We start from the raw sequence: 21,147 nt of genomic DNA, 5'->3' as shown, positions 1-21,147 counted from the left end.
TAAGAGAGAAAATTGTCTGTCTCATTTAATAGGTTGTTCTGTGTTGTTAAAGGATACCTCAAGTTCAAATTAAATTTCTGTCCTCTCTAGAGTTAGAAACCTATTAAGTACCCTCTTTCTATTATAATCATTTCAACACTTGAAACTAATAACCTTCCTGTTACCCTGGTGATATCAACATCATATTACTTGAAGAAACTGAATTCTTCAACCATCTCAACCCTAATGACTGTCTTCTTACTGATAGAGCTGCATATAGCCACATACTGGACCTTGTAATTACTTAGTTCTTGGACTCAAAATGTTCTCTCAGAGTATAGTTTTCTTTCTTTTCAACTAAAACTGATCTTGACCTTCAGCATAATCTCCCCATTCTCAATGCATCCTGCACATCAGCCCCTTTGCTTTATCTGCCTCCTCTCTCTGTATCTTGGATCCATCCACAATGTCTGAGCAAAGATGGAAGGAGAGCTCTCACTCAGAAGTGAGGCACTGAAAGATGGGGCTTTGGGTCCCAGACTGTTTATCAAGGGAATCTACATCAGCAAAGGTAAAGAAGAATCCAATAATTGAAGAGAAAGCAAAAGATCATGAGCCCATGAAATGGTGCAGTGCATCAAGTTTGAGCTATGAAGCTCAGCTATGAACAGGAAAATAAAACAAAGATCAGCAGTAAGGAGGACTTGGGACAAGACAGGATGAAGCCTGTGATGGACTAGGACATGTATTTCAAAACTAAGGCCAAGAACAATTTAGGAGTGTTGGAGACCGGGTATTAAAGGCTCCTGACTCCAGAATTCAGGGATAGGTCTCAGAGCTAAAGGAACCAGGCTACACCTAATGCCACGCAGTCTGAGTTCCATTGTCAGCTGCAACAGCTGCAATAGAACTTCCATTGACCCCCTGTTTCATTTGTTCCCACATGCCTGAGCTAAATCCACCTCACCAAAAGCCAATTTAGGCCCTGGCCAGCTAGCTCAGCTGGTTGGGGCATCATCCCAATATGCCAAGGTTGTGGGTTTGATCCCTAGTCAAGGCACATACAAGAAGCAACCAATGGATGCATAAGTAAGTGGAACAACAAATTCGAGGCTCTTTCTCTCTCCTTCTCTTCCTCTCCCTCTCTCTCTCTCTGTCTCTCCATTTATATAGAGATAGATAGATAGATAGATAGATAGATAGATAGATAGATGATAGATAGATAATGCTAATATTCAACAATCATTTTATTCACTTTTAATTGACTCCTTATCGAATTTACCATTATTCCTGACAAGCTCAGATGTTTTTTATTCTAATATATGACTTAAAATTTTGAGAGTGGAAACAAGTTTGTGGATAATGTTAAAGAATTAAAAGCCATGTTAAATTGTAAAAGGTTTGACAATATAAGACTAGGGATTAAATAGTTACTTGATATATATTTTGGGTGTAATATGGATGAAGCTAAGAGCTGATGGATTGTGTGTGGTAAGACAAAAACAGAAGACTAGGGATGGAGCCCTTGAGACTTTACATGGTTGGGTGTTAGAAATTGCAGGTGTGTGCGCACGCGCGCACGTGTGTGTGTATGTGTGTGTGTGTGTGTGTGCATGTGCATGTGTGTTTCAAGAGACTGGTCGTGACAGATGAGTGGTGTTTGTGTCTGTTCTAAGCCACATAGCAACTCCACACTCAAATTTGAGATTTTATAAAGAACAATGTAGAAAGTGCTTTAAAGCATCAGCACTTTCAATTTCTCCTTTTAAGATATTTCTGTAATAGCAAGTGTCAGGTTTGGTGAAGTTTATGACATTTTCCTCAGGCCCTGTACTGCTGGAGAATAGGACCTAGGGCTTTTTGCCACATCTGTTTTTTTGTGGTAGGATTCCAACACAAGAGTTCACTGGGACACCCTGAAAACCTACTGAGGTCTTCCTCCTAGATCTTGCAAATCAAGTAGGTTACTACTTATAATTAAATGGCCCTCCATGGAAGAGTGCGTGTGCCTGTGAGTGTATGTGTGTGTGTGTTGGTGTTTAGATGTTATGCCTAGACTTGGCCCACTAAGCTAAAGAGGCTAGTTCTTTTCTTTTGGGCTGAACTGTGTTGGAGACATGAATGTAATTGGAATTTTTATTTTTTAGCTACACTTTTCTAATTGCTTATAGCAGATATGTAGAAACAGGAGAATTTCTGGCAGAAGTTAAGTCTGGTGGAAAGCCCAAAGTTGACTGGTTTCACTTTCCAAGCAAACATTTTTGTGCAGTTCTCATTTTCACCTGCTCATGTGGTGTCCTGCTGAGCATTTTTGGTGATGAGCTGGATTTCGTTGTGGGAGACTCACAGGTTCACAGGCAAGAAATTTATTTTCTGCTCCCTCCTGGAAGATCTAGTCCCAAATCCCACCTAACTTCTCTGTACTGTTTAAATAACTTCTGTTGCAGAATTTGGAACTTATTTTCTACTCTTTAAAAAGAAGTAGGAGAGAGAAGGTAACAAATCTGTCAGCAGGAACCATAAAAAGATGGGCATTGGGGTTTGCAATTTTATTTCAAGACAAATTCATTCAATAAATGCTTAATGGGCATGTACTGTGTATAAGTCGTGATGTTAAATCTTAAATTCTTATGAAGTTGGCCATTTTAATCTCAACTGTCAGTGTGCTTCTTGGCAGGCAATCTAGGAATTTCAGTTCCAGGTAATAATGAAAATTTAATAGCCAGTTCTGCAAAAATGTTAGGAAAGGCTCTGCCTCTCGTTGTTAGAGAAAGTGCATGCATATCATTCTTAGAAATGCTTTACTTAAATGTATTTTTCCTACTCCCCACGTAGGGGCCTGTACACAGCATTTCTGAACACTGTGTGGTGGCTATCCTCCCATATTCACAATCTATGTGTTGCCATTTTGCAAACTGATGAAGCTAAGAGATTACTTGACTGAAATCATGGTAGAGTATGATTATGCAGGAAGACTTAAGAAATGAAAACTGCTGTTGAGTCCTTGCTAGTGGTGGATAACTTCTAGTTGTAGTTAAGTGTCTAAAATTTTAATGATAATCTTTAAAGACAAACGAGGAGATGCTTCACCTTGGAGTCCAAGTTCTCTTCCGGGTGAGTTGTCCTAATGCAGTGGGAGGTCACACTTAGTTGAAGTGACTTCTCCATCTATCCAAGGTTTTTGGTACCTACAAGGAATAGTCTAAGGAAGTGATTCTATTTTTTTAACTGTATATTTCTATTGATTTCAGAGAGGAAGGGAGAGTGAGAGAAACATCAGTGATAAGAGAGAATCATCAATTGGCTGCCTCCTGCATGCTCCCTACCAGGGAACGAGCCCACAACCAGGGCATGTACCCTGACCAGGATCAAACCATGACCTCCTGGTTCATAGGTTGATGCTCAACCACTGAGCAACACCAGCCCAACAAAGTGATTCTGTTTTAAAGCCGTGAAAGCATAGCTTCAAATGAAATTTTACAAAGAAGCCCAATACATATACAGGGTAGGGTAAAAGTAGGTTTACAGTTGTTTGTATGGAAAATAATAAAATGATTCATAAATAATAATACAAGAATGAACTCTGTTTTGTGTACTCACAACTATAAACCTACTTTGGCCTCATCCTGTGTGTGTGTGTGTGTGTGTGTGTGTGTGTGTGTGTGTGTATATATATATATATATATATATATATATATATATATATATATATATATTGCTTTTTACATTTCACCATCCCACTTCCCTCTTCTCACCTTCTACTATACTTGTGTTTAAATAAAATTGGTCTAGGACAACTGTAGTTTGCAAGTTTTCATTAAATTCTTTGTTGTTCACAGATTTACTATCTTAATGTGCTGGGAAAGGAGCAAAATTCCATCTGAATAACATTTCAAGGATGATTTTTCCACTTCGCCCTTTAAACACAGGAGCGAGATAAGCAGCGTGAACTGAATGTCTCCACTTAGGTTGCACTTACAGGATTAGGTTTTGAGTCTGAAGTAAAAGAAACAAGTGCCAATGCCAAATTTTTAAAAGATAAATAACTATAAATAAAGGGATGATGAAACTGACTAACTATGTAATCCACGTGTTTCTTAAGCAGAGGGGACGATTAAATTACTTCCACTCTTTGGACTGTTCCTGGTATCATTAGGAATCTGACATCATCTCTTTCTTTTGAAATTACAGGCTGCTTTTGGATGCAAAGGGTATTTAGGGCATGTTAATGGTGATAGGGAGAATAAACCAGGACCTGACCTGATTCGGAATTTTGATCCTTTAAAATTATGATAGCTTTAATTTATAAACATTCTGTTCTAAATTTAAAAGACTCCAAAATGTATGCAGCATTACCACGTCCTCTACAATTATAGGGACAGAAATCAGAACGCAGTTGTGAGAGTACAAACATTTTAGTAAGATGCCAATTACCTTTCATTTTAGAGCACTTTAGATGAACCTATAGCTTTGGTAAAAAAACAAAACAAACAAACAAACAAACAAACAAACAAAAAAACAACAGTATATCCTAAGTGGATTCTTAACATTTTTGCTTAACTTAGCAGTTTTATATTTCTACCCAAGATTAAATGATTAAAGACCACAAAGTTTTGAAAGCATTCCGTTCTTTAGGTAGAATGTTTCTAAGTGCATCATGTTCTGAAAATGACTTGACTCCCAGAGGAGTCAGTATTCACCGAGCAACATGTTGCATTATTTAAGCATTTTCACTTTACTCCTTGATTGCTCAGCTTTTCCAAATAATGTTCAGTAAAGAAAATATGTAGGAGTAATGTGGTTTCCCTTCTTTGATCAAGTTTATCAACCACTAAGTTCAAAAGAAAAACATATCTCAACATGCCGCCGCTTAGGGACTTAGGCAGAAAAGCATTTTAAACAAAGACTTACTTAAGGTCACTGAAAACTGTATGTACATTTTAGTATTCAAAGGAAAAGAACGATTAGTAGGAGAAAAGCTGGCACAGTAACAATTGTCTAAGTCAGAGTCAGAATTTGATGACTTGGCTTTTCCTTTAATATCTGTCAGAATACATTTCAAATGCTAACCTCGGTAGAGAGGAGAAAGCCGGAAAGACGGTGAAGAATTGAAGAATTCCCCAAAACAGACTTGAAAACCAGAATGCAACTAGTATACCCTTATTTAAAATAATAGTCAGTAATTAACTTCCTTACCCCTGCCGACGTAAAGGTGGGCATGCCAGGGAGGTGTTTTACAAAGCTGCACATTATTAAAGCAAATTATTACATTACTGTTGTTTATTTTTGATCTGTTAATTGCCAAAAGCATACTTGGAACCAAACAAAACAGTTCAGTAACCCTGAACCAGCTTCTTACGGAGTTTCACAAAGCCGGTGAGAGGCAGAAATGCATCATTTTAGGGAAAGACAGATTCTGAGCTAGTTTGCATGAGTCATCTCCATCTATCAACAAATTGCTCTGACCCCAGAATGAAATCCCTTTCTGTGTTTCCGAGGCCCTGATGGTTTTAGCGGTGCTCGTGGATGTTTTAACCCGTCTGTTCCTGCCAGGCCTTTCAGAGAGGCATGACCATTTGCTGCCAATCACAGACTGCGTTTAAGGACTTTCTCTGGCTGAAGGAATGAGCACATTTGCTTGCCATTTCTCAAGTTCCAGCCTAGAAAAAACAGAAAGAGGATAATATTATCCTCACAAATGCACTTCCCACAAATCACTGAGCCACATGCGAAGGACGATTTGGAGAGGTGGGAATAACGGGGAAGGTTGGAAAAAAGGACACATAGAAATGAAGCAGTAGGAGTAAAAAAGGAATATGGTAGGAAATAATAGGTGAGAAAAAGAAGTTATATCAAAGAGGTAGCAACTCAGGGAGAGGTGGAATAATGTACAATGATATGAAATTTGGGGGTTTTCTAGAACAGAGACTTTAGGAAGAAAGGAATGACAATTTAAACAGAATATTCAAATTAAATTGAAAGAATATTCAATTCAAAGTATATTCAAACTAATCAAATATAAAAACACCTCTTAATTTCAGGGTGTTCTCATAATGTACTTTTTTAATGTTTTATTATATTTATTGAAGTGACATTGGTTAATGAGATTATGTAAGATTCACGTGTACAGTATTATAATACATCATCTGTATATTGCATTGTGTGCTCATCACCCAAAGTTTACTTTCCTTCCATCATCATATATTTGACTCCCTTTACCTTCTTCTACCTCCCCCACCTTATTCCCCGTTGTCTGTATCAATGAGTTTTTTTGTTTGTTTATTCTTTTGATAATTTGTGGCTCTCAGTTTTATAGACCATATATGAGTGCAATCATATAAATTTTGTCCTTTTCAGTCTGTCTTATTTTACTCAGCATGGTACTCTCAAGATCCACCCATGTTGTTGCAAATGGCAGTATTTCATCTTTTCTTATGGCTGAGTAGTATTCCATTGTGTGTATGTGCCACCTCCTCACAGTGTGGTTTGGTACAGCAGCAGTGGAATGGATCAAAAGTTTTGAGTCCAAGACCCTTCTCTTTGCCTCCCGAAGGCAGCAACAAGGCCAGCAGACCTGGGGAGTGGCCTAGTCATCACCACCTGGCTGGTCCAGGCCGGGATTCACTGTGCCAAACCCACTGCTCAGAGGCCCCATAGGGAAATGAAAAACGTGAATAACTTTGAGTGATGGTTTCATGATTTAACCTAAAATATATAGTGTAGGAGAAAATGTCAGGAACTGCTTGGGGGACAGAAGAGCAGATCTGTCCCTAATGCATGATACATTAGGGTGATTAATGGATTTTATATTTTAAAGCATTTCCATGTTGCTACAGTGTCCAAAACACAGAACACCAACTCTTTGAATGTCGTATACATTGAGTTAGTAGTTTCTTCTCTTTTATATACTTTCTCCATCCGGTGGCCGTATGAGTAGGACTATGCCATTTTCTTTGCCCCATTCCCAATGTGTAATTATCTATTCTTTTATGACTTATTGTGTTCTCCTTGTTTCAGGGAACATGGTATATAGTTGGCTTATAAAGAGGGATGGAACATTCTTACAAAAGGCTTTAGATCCAGACGGACCTGAGTCACGCCCTATCCATGCTACTTAGTAACTTTGAATTTTGAATTTTGGAAAATTTTCGTAACTTTTCCACTTCTCAGACTTTTATCATCTCAGATTACCTGGATGATAATTCCTACAGTATATAATAACCTAAGTGAGCATTTATTATTTCCTATGTGCAATGTACTATGTAAAACTATTTTTGTGAGATCTCCTTCAGCCCTCACAGGCAATCATAGGTTCTTATCCTTCTCATTATATAGGATAAGAAGGAGGCTTAGAGAGGTTAAGCAATTTGCTTAAAGCCAAAAGTGTCAGAGATAGAAGCTTCTGTGTTCAGATGTGATGGTTAATCTCCCTGTGGGTCTGCCTCCTCCAATATAAAGTGCCCAAGACAGAACCTGTGTAAAACAGGTTTACAAAATTAGTTTCTTTCTGGCCAGTGTTGGAGGAGCTTGCATGTTGGTGGAAGGTGAGAGAATTGGGGAAGACAGAGGGACTCAGAGATATACTAATTAGACCAGACAGTGGAACGACGTTCCGAAACGACCTTCCGGAATGACCAGTAGGCAGGGCCTTGGGGCCACAGGGCCATGAGGCAGCAGAGGCCATGAGGCAGCCAGGGCTGTGAGGGCCAAGCCCCTTGCACGAATTTCGTGCGTCGGGCCTCTGGTTAAGTAATACAAATGGAAGTATGATTTTTAAATATTGGAAGAGCATAGCCGAGGGAATTACTCACTGCCTGGATTAAGTGGGAACAATCTGAAAAGAAATTGACTCACTATGAAGCTACATGTAAGTGACTTTTCAACCCATTGAATCTGATTGGGCTTTATCTATTTTAATCTGACTTCACCTCTATATAAATAAATGTGGTTTGTGGGGCAGGGAGTGGAAGTATAAGCCACCAAGTCCCTCAAGATTCCCCTCTTGATGAGAGCTCCATTTTGGTGTTTCTTCAGACAAGCCAACTTCCTTAGCAGGACCAGCCACTGGGAAGCTTGTTCTATTCAGAAGTCAGCTTGGTGAAATGATGCAACATGTGTATTTTTGTTTTTAGAGATAAGGCCAGATCAATGCTCCTTAACATACTATATTTATTGAAGTTCTCTCTGGTGTTTTTCTTTTCTTCTCTTTTCAAGTAGAGCAGAATGGAATATAATGGTGATTAATTAATACTCACTCCTGAGCATTCTGCTTGGCCAATAGTAGATGGACAGTAGATGTTTATTGAATGTATGACTAAAGCCTTTGGAAGAAAGATTATCAAATACCCTCATTGTAGACCTGGAATGCAAATTTAAACAATAGAACACTTTGATGGAAGCATGACGCCACCTCCCATGCCCTAGGGCAGAGCAGATCAATAGAAAATGAGAGCAGTCGTCCCAGTTTTGCATTTTCTGTCCTTTACAGTGAAGTTCATCCCTATGCCTGTCATTTGTATTAAGGCCTAACTCTGTTTCAAGTTTGATCGCCACAGTGACCAAAAAAATATAACGACAAATTTTGCTTTGATTTCTAATTCAAAACATAAGTTTCTAAGGACAAAAAAGGAGCCACTTAGAGCCATAAAAATTCAGCTTATTAGTTTCCCTTTGATTTGTCCCTAGATATTTGAAATAAATAATATCTAGAAAGGATTTGTGTATAGGTATTCATGAAGCAGAAAAGATGGTTCATACCTTTAAAAATTTACTTTGTGATAAAATGTTATATTTTAATGAAAATATACTTACGTAAAGTGACTATAAAGAGTTGAATAGTCTTGTATTCAGAAATTCCTGAACTCAATTCCAGGCTTAGCCACTTACTGTATGATTTTTTCCTTTGGAATGTTACTTTCCTCTTCAGTAAAATGGAAATACCATTGCCTATCAGTGGGTTGTTATAAGAATTAGTGGGATAATACATGTAAGATGATTAACACATAATTAACATTCATTAACAGACATCATTATTATAACACACTCTAATTCTGATTGTATTAAGGAAATGTCCACCAAGAGACTTATGCTGTAAAAATATGCATCATCTACAGGCATTTAATGGTTCTAATTTATTTGACCATTTCAAAGAAATTGAAGTCATTTTTTTTTCAATTATTGATTTCTTTAACTGGCCAGTATTTTAAACTGAACAATTAATTTAAAAAATATTTAATAGAAATATATTAAATTTTCAAATGCCCAAGCTAGCAATGTTAACGTACTAATGATTACATAATTTCTGACTACATAATGTTCATTTATATAACAAGAGTTATTACAATTAGAAATGGCATTTCTATTACTCAGAGATATTAGAACCATAAACATTTAAACTGAATCTTATTTATAAGTAGGTGGACATTTCTTCTTTGGAATATAAAAAATAACTTCAAAGATGTTTCCATCACTGAGTAGTTTGAATATATAAATCTGTGAGATTGGAGGGAGCTGGAACTAAAATATGCCTTAAAAAGAATTTACCTTATAGTGATTTCTGACTTGGACAGTTGTAGGTATGTGTACAGTGAATGCCTGTGTTAGTTTCCTATTGCGGCTGTAATAAATTACCACAAACAGTAGTAGCTACAACAGCACAAATCTATTATATTATAGTTCTGGAGGTCCAAAGTCCAAAATTAGTTTCATTGGGCCAAAATCAAGGTGTTGGCTGGGCTAAGGTCCTTCCAGGAGTTGGGGGGTTGGGAGTCTGAGGTCTGTTGTCTTGTCTTTTTCAGCTTCTAGCTAGAAGGACTTTTCCTTTAAAGCCAGCAGGGTAGAACCTGCACAGCCCTCTCTCTCCCGCCGTCCCCGCCTCTCATCCTTTCTGACTCTGTCTCCCCTGCCTCTCTCATTCACACATGAGGACCCTTGGGATTACACTGAACCCACCTGGATAACCCAAGACACCTCCACATCTCAATATCCTTAACTTAATCACATCTGCAAAGTCCCATTTGCCGCGTACACTGACATGTTTACAGATTCTGGGGATAAAAATGTAAACATTGGAAAACCAATATTTTGTCTACCACATGCCGACTTCTTCCTCTTAAAGATAACCAGATGTGCAGGATCACCTCTAGTATCCAGTTAACTGGGAGAATACTGGTTAAGGAAGGGTCACTAAGGAAGCAAGACTAATCTTTTTTATTATCCTCAGAGGTCTGTTTTGGTTAATGTATAAAGTATGGTGATCAGATGAAGAGATGGATTTTTGGGAAGGTGACAGGTATACACTCAATAACACAATGCATACGGGGACAATAGGACCATAGGGAAGCTAGTTTAATAAGTGGAATATGATTCGCTGTGTTCATATGCTGGATGGATGCCACAATATAGTTTTTATGCTGTCATGGCATACATACTTCCATTAATTTTACTCTTTGCCCTTCCTCTCCATGTTTTTTTAAAAGTACTGTAAATCAATGCACAAGATTACACTATACAACTTGCTCTTTCATTTTATTCTCCATCCATTTCTTGGTTTTATAGTATTCAAATGAGGGTAAAATATATAAAACTCAAATTGATTACAAATTTGAATTGGCAGCAGCATTTTTAATGTTTAAAAGGGATGAATTTTATTATTAGCTAAGGGATATGCAAATATTAAAGAATTATAGAATATGTATTCATGCTATGGCTCTGAGCCTAAGATATGTCCTTTAGAATGATATCCTGTGCACAAATCAGAGCTGGGCTATAGCTCATAGATTTAGATCTAATGGAATTTAGTTCATCACTCTTCCATGTTAGTTCTAAATCAATTTCCCGAGTACGAAGCAGTTGACTTCTTCATAATGCATCCAGAATACCATAGTGAGGCTATCGATGTGTCACGGAAAGTGTGCTTATGTTTTTGAAGCCTGTGTCTACATTTACCTCAGCTTTGTGAGTGCATTTGACACACCGGCTCACTCTGTTTTGCTCTTAGTTCTGATTAAATAAAGGCTTCTTGAATTAATTTTAGAAATTTTCAAAATGAAAACAATCATAAAATTCTTGTTTTTCTGCTCAAGAGTTTAAATTACTATTAAAACTTAGAATTTCTTGAGACATAATCACACTAGAGAGCTATCTGGGACTATTTTATGTTTTATTGTATATACAATATAAATCAATTCACAACAGAAAAGGGCATTTCTTTGTTGTTTGAATTTTCCTTCATTTGTTTAAGGGGAAAGGTGATTGAGTTTGTTGACTTTTTGGACACTTGAGAAGTAGCATAAAGTCCCAGAACTTGAAGCAAACAGCCTGGATTCCCTATCCAGCTCTGAAGCTCACCAGCCACCTGACCTTGAGTAAATTGTATAACCTTGCTGTGTCTCTGTTTCCTTATCTGTAAAATGGAGATAAAAAATAAAAACTGTCTCCACCTTATAGGATGGTTGAGAGCATTCAATGGTTGATCTCTGACCAATAGAAAGCACTTGATACATAGTTGCTGTCTTTTTTATGTGAATCCTTCTTTTGAGTCATTTATCCATTTTCAATAATGTTAGCAGTTCCTTTCTGACCCGTCTTCAATTCTTTACTGAAAATTAACACTTTAGCCTATTTATCATAATTGTCCCTCCTCAGTTTTCCTTTTGTCTTATAAATATAAAAATATTTTTTACTTTAAATTTTTTGTGTTTAGAAAGTTCAACTGAAATCATTTGATGAATTACTTACATTTCTCTAAAGATTTTTTATCATTTAAAAAATACATTGAGTCCCTCCAATACTCCACTGTAATATACAGTGCGGTGAGAGTTCAGTGTTTTCCTCAAAAACATTACCCCATTTTCCCAAAATGATTTGTTGGTAATGCTGCTGCCTCATCTCCTTTCTGCATCTCTGTCTTTCGCATATACACACGTCCAACTCCTTCACGTTTCAGTGCAGATGTTCCCCTTCTCAGGGAGGCTTCCCTTCCACCTGCTCATCCACACACCCAGGTGGTTATGTCCTCTCTGTAGGCTCCCAATTCACGTGGTGTAAACCCATTAATTCTTGGGGGATAACTGCCTATCTGTCTTTCCAACTAGACCAAAAGCTCTGGAGCATAGTGGCCAGGCTTTATGCTTATTCTAGATAATCAATATTTATTTAATGACAAAAAATAAATTAAACCTATTGATTACATAATTCAAATCATTTACTTTTGAAATTTTCTAGGACAAAGATGGAGGTAGATATGTTAATGTCACCCACAACAACTATATTCCTATTAAAGTTCTCTTTTTTCTTTTGGTTACTAATGGTCTTTATGTGTTTCTGTACTGAACTAAAATTCCAGTAACCAATTTTCTAATAAATTTTAGTTTTCAGTGTTATAAAGAAGATACATGGCCCTGGCCAGTGTGGCTCAGTTGGTTGAGTATCATCCCGTGCACCCGAAGGTCACCAGTTCGATTCAGGGTACATACCCAGGTTGTGAGTTACATTCCTGGTAGGGGTGTGATAGGGGTGCAGGAAGCAGCCAATCAATGTTTCTCTCTCAAATCAATGTTTCCCTCTCCCTTTCTCTCTCTCTAAAAATTCAATAAAAACATATTTTAAAAAGAAGATATATGGATGTCTGACTTTTATAACAGAAGTTCTTCATGTGTCAGCATAATTTAGAATTTTTCTTTTTCCTTAAACATGAAAGTTTTACCATAACCTTCCCAGATAAGAATCCATAATCTGTTCACCCTATTGAGGTTACTTACTGTAGAACCCTCTTTTTGATGTCCACAATAGGATTTATTCCATTATACAAAGAATTAATAGTTTCTATGGATTAGGAATTTTCTTATTATCAAATAAAAGAAAACATTTACTATTTAGGGTGCAATGGATTCTAGGCCCAGCTTTGCCATTAGCTCTGGAGACTTGGGGGAATTCACCAAACTTCTTTGGATTTTCATTTATTCATCTGCAAAATAAATTACCTCTAAATTTCAGAGACGAGTAATTTATAGTACAATCATTTTGTAATACTACTATTTATAATGCTTTCTAACAGAAACGTTTATTTTTCCCTTCTCCCTTTTCACTTTAGCCTTATAGCATGTTCCTCCACTGTCTGATTTGAATAATTACAGGTTCATTGCTCCCTATTTTTCCAGGCATTTTATCACAGTAGCATCTTTATTTGTTCTTCTACATCTCCTTTCTCTGAAGATAGCCTGAACTCATTTCACACTGTTCTCCGATCTCAGTTGCCTTCAAGCCTTCTGAAATAGTGCATTATGAGGTTGGGTAACAATGTTCCTATCTCTTCCCCACACATCCTTCAGAATGGGGCTGTCTTAACAATCTTAAGAATGACATTAGGTGTCATCAGCATCAAGTAGGAGCAGATAGGTGCACTGCATTACAGTACAGGAAGCATCACCCTGGTTTTCAGATGAAGAAATCAATAAGATATCTACTTCAGAGGTTAGGGGACAATATGGACACAGATTGTTAGCTCAAGAAAAGTTTTCTACTCTGAATAGGCAAAGTTACTAATGGGGAAAAAGAAAGTCAGAGATAGAAAAAAGAGAGGGAGGGAGGGAAGGAGAGAGAGAGAGAGAGAGAGAGAGAGAGAGAGAGAGAGAGATGAAAATGGGTGTCTTTACTGTGATCAGAATAAAAGTCCACAAGGCCATGGAATCCAAATCTCTTAATACTTAGGCTACTGAATTTCTGACAATTAACCTTGGACATTTTTCAGTAAAATAAAAAAAGGTAAGAATTGGATATTTTAAAAGTAAATACTAACTGTACATGTTAGCAATTACAAACTTCTGAGTTTCTGTTAAGGTTGATAAAACAATGCCATCTTTTTATGAATAATATACAAAATAAAATTTCTTTATATTTTAACATGGAAAACTTTAGGGAGTCCTGTTGTGAGTGATTACTCACAACAAAGTAAAACGAGTACAGTTGAATACAAACTAAACTCATATTTGCAGACAGATAATATGCAGGGGACAATGAAGATATATTTCTTCAGCATGTGAAAGACTTTCAGTGGTTTGTATGAATCTCTTTGATAAGAATCAATTCAAAGAGTGTATTTTTATATGGAAATGAGGTTTTGGATGATAGGTGAACTTCAAAAATGACTGACACTTGTGAACATCTGAGTTTGTACAATCACAAGGTTCAAATAACACAACTCCTTATTCCTTTATATTTTTTGTTTCTTTTAGAAAGCATGGCAAATAAAATATATTTATAATTTTAATTAAAATACAGAAAAATATGTATTTTAATAAGAAGTCCCTATGGAAAACCAAATAATCAAGGAGTCAAAACAGAAGTGATTTTTAATTTTTCTGCGTCACATTTATTCTCAACTGCTAAAGAAACTAATAGAAAATGCAAACAACTGAATAAGATGGTTTAATGTGGAAAGTGGAGGAGGAGGTAGAGAAAACAGCTTGGCTATCTGTTACCTTGGGTTCTTTAATCACAAAGATTAAATAAAACCAATCCAAATAACCAAGGACACCAAAGAGCTCTGCTCCACGAGGCCCAGAAACTGTCCTTCCGAAGGTGACAGGCAGGGCGTGAAGGAGTGATGGATAGACATAAACATACATCTACATTTCATACACTCATTGGTCCCCACAAAGATCTGATTGAAATGATTTTGGAATTACAATATTCTTTCGGCGTAAATAGTAAACTGTCACGCAGAGTGATAACAAAAAACACCAGATTAAATATGAAAAACTAGTTTTGAGACCAGGTCTGGCACACACAACTAACCATGGAGAATCATATGCAGGGTCCTGTGTTCTTTAAGACACTGAGACATATTTCCTTATGCGTAAAAGGAGCTGGTTAGACCAGGTGAGGCTATGTGACCTCTAAGACCTTACTGTTTCCAATAACTATGAGTCTTCTGCTCTTTTTCCAAGTATGGAATTTCTACTACCCTCTATTTCTGTCAGGCAGATGGCTTCAATGGGCAAATCATCTCTCTAAAATGGGTGGCTAGTAAGTTTTTTCCAATAGTACTATTTCTTTGTTATATGCCATCTCTATGAATAAAAGAAAAAACAGTCCATAATTCTCAAAGCATTCACATATTTTAGCTAAATCTATCTTCCTGAGGGTTGAGGGGTGGGGATAGAGGGAAAGAACAATTTTTAGACTTGCTAAAGAATAAGGTCAACTATCAAATCTGCCACTTGTTGATTGTGTGATCATAGCCAAGTGTTTTTTTTTATTTGAGTCTCTGTTTTCTTACCTATGCATTTTAGAAAATAATAGCACCCACTTTATGAGGTTGTTAGAGACGTAAATGACATAATGCTCTTAAAACATTTAGCCTAAATCCAACACATAGTACTTCAGTAATGTTTATAATTAACATTATGTATGTCTTAATAAATAACTATTTATCATTAGAATAGTTGCAGGAGGAGGAGCAGGGACAGCATTTTCTTTTCATGTTTGTATAAGCATATGCTTCTATACAGGCATCTTGTAGCTTTGCTTGACACGTGAAGAAAAGAGGTGACAGTGAAACATCGAAAATACTGTGAACTGTCACAGTCTGTTTTATGACCAGATATTTTAAATGTCGTCGCTGTTCAGAAGGTGTTGCTATTTTCTTTGCAAACCCTGACACATATCTGAACATACTGCACTTCCTTTCAGTGACTATTGGCCCTGATAAGCCTGCACGTGAATTTGCAGAAGACAGTGCTGCCTGGACTGAAGGTGTGTCAGACCTCCAGGAGGTGGTGCCTTTGAAGGAGCGGATGGCGAGGTACCAAGCAGCTGTTTCCAAGGGTGACCGCCACAGCTTCTCCGCCAATGTAAGCTGCTCCTGCTGGTTTTGTATTAGGCAATGTGATTGTTGTCTGCTCTTCACACGCCCTCCTTCTATTGCAATGTAAGAATACTATTGGACAAAGGGATAAAGTAGAAAAAGCACAGAAATCGTGTGAATCAAATTCAGAGGATCCGAATTTAAGCATCAGCTCTGCTACTTGTTAACTGTGTGATTTGGGCTACTATCTTAACTCCTCTCAGAGCTTCAGTTTCTGTAACTGGGAAATGGGAATAACCATCTACCACAGAGGGCCCTAGGGAGTAGTCAAAGAGATAATTTATGTATAAGCCATAAGGCACTGTATAAATGTGTTTTTATTGCCATCATTATCATTTAACCTATAGCTATTCTCCTCAGGAAAGTTGGGAATTAATTTCAAATTTTAATAATGTAGCCTGAATGCCTCCCTCCTTGGTCTCATGTATAGTTCATTTAAAATCACTGGCAGTATAATTTCTTTTGCATTTCTCATTTCTCTGTATGTACTAAATCCATTAGATATAGGTTAATCAACATAGAAATGAGGGAATTAGCAATGTAGGCACTCTGCTAAACCAATTATGATTATAGGAAACAGCAGGATTCAGTAAGACCACCAATTTTTAGAAGCAAATATACTTTGAATATAAAATTACATTCAAAAGAATTTGTGTTCCATATTCTGTGGCCTTCGATCCACAGGATTTGATGAGTCATTTTATGAGTAGCAGCTTTACAACTTAATGGAGTATAAAAATATTATTTTATAATTATAATCACCAAATTAGTAAAATTATTCATTTAACCAAAAGAGAAAGAGAGCAAGAATAGCCCAAAAGGGTTGTATTCTAAAATAGCTACTCTTAACATTCCTTTTTGCAAATTATTTAGAGACAAGGCTGACTGTCAAACTCATTAACAATGTTGCAATTCTAGATGACATTTAAGTTTTTACATAGTCATTAAAAATCCATTTTAGATGCAGAATAGATTTTGAATGAATGTAAAGAAATGACATAAGTCCCTAGATCACTTCCAAAACAAATAGTATCACTCTAGCACTTCCCAAAAGTCTTCTTAGATAGCACCCCCTGCTGGATCATTAAGGAACTTTACTACAAATTAGCATTCTAAATTGGAGAAATGATTATTGGGGAAACAAGCTGATTTTGAAAATACCTAATTAAAGACTGGCTATTTAGTAAACCATCTTTTATCATATACCATAAAACCATAAAAACTTCTGTAGGGCATAATATGTATTTATAATGTGCAAAAAAAGAGAATATTTAAATTGGGCACATAAGGAAATTAAATTATCACAAGTTAATACAAAGATTTTAATGTAATTCTATTCTGGATATAATTTACATATAAGAAATTAAATAATCCTTCTTTTTCCTTCCAATTTACAAAAAAAGAAAACAAAACTGAGGGAAAGTGATTTATGGAGATCATGAATTTGTGGCAAAGGCACACTAAATCTCTAGTCTCTTGACTTCAGTACTCTTTCAACTACATTCAACTGCCTCCTCTCATACATGAAAGCAGTTTTGGCCCAACAACTGTCCTATTATTTGGTTTTGTCATAAGTAAATATTTTGAGAGAAAATAAAGAGCGCATTATCTCAGAGAAATCCTAGTAAATATCTAAAGAAACGACAAAAAGCATACAACAACAACAAAAATCTGCCTTTTTGGTCAGCTGCATCAAATGTGTGTTCATTTTTTTTTAAGTCATGGAAACTGCTTGTGACTAAATTTCTGTCTACACAAATAATCCAAATATTATATGTGCAAAATCTAGAAGTCACCGATTCAGTCCCAAACTGTACCCATTATATTTCAATCACGTTGTGATAGCTGACAGTGATCAGTTGCTCACTGTCCTAGCCTCAGCCAGATGGCATTTGGTTGAACCTAAATGAAAGTGATGCTCTTGAAAAGGCAGCAGACTGCAGCAGCCTCCAGAAGAGAAGGGGGGAGTAACATTTGTCAAGAAACAAATTAAAGTGCCAGATTTTGTGCTCTGCAATTTTATTTCCTTTATCCTTTTTAACACAAGAAATCTTTGAGAAACATATTGTTATTCCCAGTTTATGAGAAATAAAACTGAGGTTCAGGAACTCTGGTCCAAGGTTTTAAGTGTCAGAACTGGGATTAGAATCACTGTCTGTTCAGCTCTGCAAATTATGTTATTTCTAATTTGCTCTAGAACCAAGGACAGTTCTGGTAAAGGAAACTGGTGATTATCCTATATAATAAAAGGCTAATATGCAAATCAACCGAAAGGCAGAACAACTGGTCACTATAACATGCATTGACCACCAGGGGGCAGACGCTGAATGCAGGAGCTTCCCCCTGATGGTCAGTGCACTCCCACAGGGGAAGCACCGCTTAGCCAGAAGCCGGGCTCATACTTAGCAGTGCTAAGGATGTCCGACTGATGTTTTTAGTATCTGTTTGAGAGAGAGAGAATATGTATTGGGGTAACAATCCCAGGTCCACAGGAGTCCACAGTCAGTCGGACATCTCCTGAGGGCTCCCGGACTGCGAGAAGGCACAGGCTGGGCTGAGGGACCCGCCGCCCCCTACTGAGTGCACAAATTTCGTGCACTGGGCCTCTAGTGTAATATATTTACCTAGATTTAGGTGTAGGTTATTAAAGTTATTATTAAACTAACAGTTTTAAGTAGGTTCCGTGTTAGGTATTTAAATTAACTTATTAAGATAACTTTACTATTGGCATATCCATTAGATTCTAAGTCTTATTTCTGACTCTAAGAATAAGAAACCTAGAATAAGGATAAACATGAAAAGGTTCAAAACAAAACAATCTAAGTTTCGTGGTCATTTACAAGAACATGGATTAGTTGGGATGTTTAGTACATGGTGCTAAACAAGGCAAAATCATGGGAGGGGATCTCAGTCTGAGCCAGCTTAGGCTACTGACTGCCCCTTGAGTAAGTCTTGCCATCTACATATGTAAACCTTCACTTACAATCTGAGCTGAACAAGGAAACCTTATCACCACCACTAAACTACAGCTTAAAGGACTTGCCCCACTTGGGTGGGTAACAGCAGCTGTAGTTCAGCAGTACCAGGGATGGTAGGGATCACGTTGGTATTAGTAAAAATAATCAACTGTCTGCATTTTGCATGTACAATTAGCTCTATTCCAAAGCACAATGCTAGAGGAAAGGAATGGGTATATCTGTTTTTTAATCTATTTGGTAGATGACAGGCAACTTGTTCAGTATAGGAACTGATATTTTTGAGAAAATGCACGTACTAGGAAAGTATCCATTTATTAGCATAATTGCTGGGGTTTACCAGATTAACTTACATATGATTTAGACATTGTTTATACTTGTTGGCAAGAGTAAGTTTTTTCTTAACAATATTTACCTGAATTTCTATAATTTAATATTTATATACAGGGTATGGCAAAAGTATGTTTACAGTTATAATACAAATAAATAATACAATAATTAATACATAACAATATAAGCATAAACTCTGTGTTTCCTTTACTCACAACTGTAAACCTACTTTTGCCCCACCCTGTATCTTCTATAGATGCTCAATTGAGAAAGGCTATTTATGTAAATTAAACGTTAGGGGTTAAAAAAAAAAAAAAAAAGACAGTAGCCTTAATTCACCCTTCCCCTTCATTATCTCAAATTTCAAAAGGGACGCCATACTTTCTTAGACTTTACCATGTATCAAATGGCAGTAACTGACTAGGGCTTACATTTGACGTTTGTTGCAAAATCTGATAGAATATCTGTCTAGTACATATAAGTGTACAAGCGTCCCTTTTTTCTAGAGTGCATATTCTTAACTATTTAACAGTCCATGTACCTGGGGAAAGGTTGTGAACTTCATAAAGCAACCACTTGAATATTTGCTAGAATTCAGATAATTTTGAGTATCAATTTAGTCTCCAATATTTTGGAATATGGGAAACCTCAAGACAGTAGTTGTGTTTTTAGTATCTGTTTGAGAGAGAGAGAATATGTATTGGGGTAACGATCCCAGGTCCACAGGAGTCCACAGTCCATGGCATGCAGGGCATCCATGCAGCTCACTGGCATCCAGGGCCTCCAGTTACTTCCATGTCTCAAGGCTTCCAAGGTTATGTCAGGGCTGAGCCAGACCTCAGGAGACCTGCTGTGGTTTGAAGTGTTGCTGAGTCTGCTCCCAGTTTTAAGGAGACCTGGAGGAGGGGGGGTGGCAGGAGGCCTGTTTGCTTGAGAGTTGTCTTTCCCATCTGGGCTTGAGTGCCTGCTGGGCTGGGGTGTGTACTAAGTTATCAAAAGCAAAGCCCTTGAGTTACAGCACTTCCCACTGGGGCATAGAATCTGACAAGACTCCTCAATGTTTTTCAAGTTGTTCCAAATATTGTCTGTTGAAATATATCCTCTCATCTGTAAAATGCCAGTGACAAGCTAGAATCCTTATAATCTTAGCCCCCAAACCCACCCCACCCCACCCCACCCCACCCCACCCCCACCTGTCCTCACACACCAACACTAGAAGCTGAGTCCTGGGGTGGTATAGCTGCTGTTTTTCTGCCTGTCCTTTAAGGCTAACAAGGATTAAGACAGACCCAGGTGAGTTCCAACTCCAGCTCCAACACTCACACCCAAGCTGTGGCAATTTACAAGCTGCCTTACTTTTCCAAACCTCAATTTCCTGACTTAAAAATCAAGGTAATAAGTATCCATATTTCAAAGAAAATCGAGAAGCATCAAATGACAAGATATTTGTAAGTACATAGCAACTCACAGTGTACTATGTAATCAGTAGTTGTTATTATTGCTGACATTAATATTGTTGCCTCAGAGATACTCCGAGGTTATTTTATTTATCCTTGATGATTTAAATACATTTTGGAGTGAGTCAAATGTTTTTAATATTCTTAATGTGTTGCCTATAACATGTCGGGTTTTAATGACAATATTATTGGGTTAAAATCGATTCTAGGATTTTAATTTCTACTTTCTATGTATTATTAGAGAAATACATTCTAATAGTTCTAATTTCCAGACATCAAGATCTGAAAGGAGAATTAACTTAATATTTTTAATATTCTTGTAAGCTATATCAAAAAGAAGATAAATGAGAAAATAACATGGAGAGATTACTTTTACTAAGGGCTTCTGTAAGGGTATACTGAAATAATTACATATATCAATGTCTTTTTAAATATATCACCCATTAATAATTGTCAACTATTTTTTTAAAAAAAAATAGCTTGAGAATCCTATCCTGAGAAAAATATAAAGCTGAATTTTTCTTTTTTTAAATGGTCC

General features: G+C 36.9%; 1 protein-coding gene across 1 annotated transcript in view; it reads left to right on the top strand.

Annotated features, from left to right (window-relative positions):
* Positions 1-21,147, top strand: part of XIRP2 (xin actin binding repeat containing 2) — a 69,747-nt gene that overhangs the window by 6,641 nt on the left and 41,959 nt on the right. The window contains exon 2 of the mRNA XM_080669205.1: positions 15,673-15,833. Within this exon, the coding sequence (XP_080525331.1) occupies positions 15,777-15,833 (57 nt within the window). The 5' untranslated portion in view covers positions 15,673-15,776. The remainder of the gene's footprint in view (positions 1-15,672; positions 15,834-21,147) is intronic.

Source organism: Plecotus auritus (assembly GCF_963455305.1).
Source record: "Plecotus auritus genome assembly, chromosome: 5".
Classification (NCBI taxonomy): domain Eukaryota; kingdom Metazoa; phylum Chordata; class Mammalia; order Chiroptera; family Vespertilionidae; genus Plecotus; species Plecotus auritus.
The sequence above is the reverse complement of the archived record's forward strand: the minus strand, read 5'-3'. Positions and strand labels throughout refer to the sequence as shown.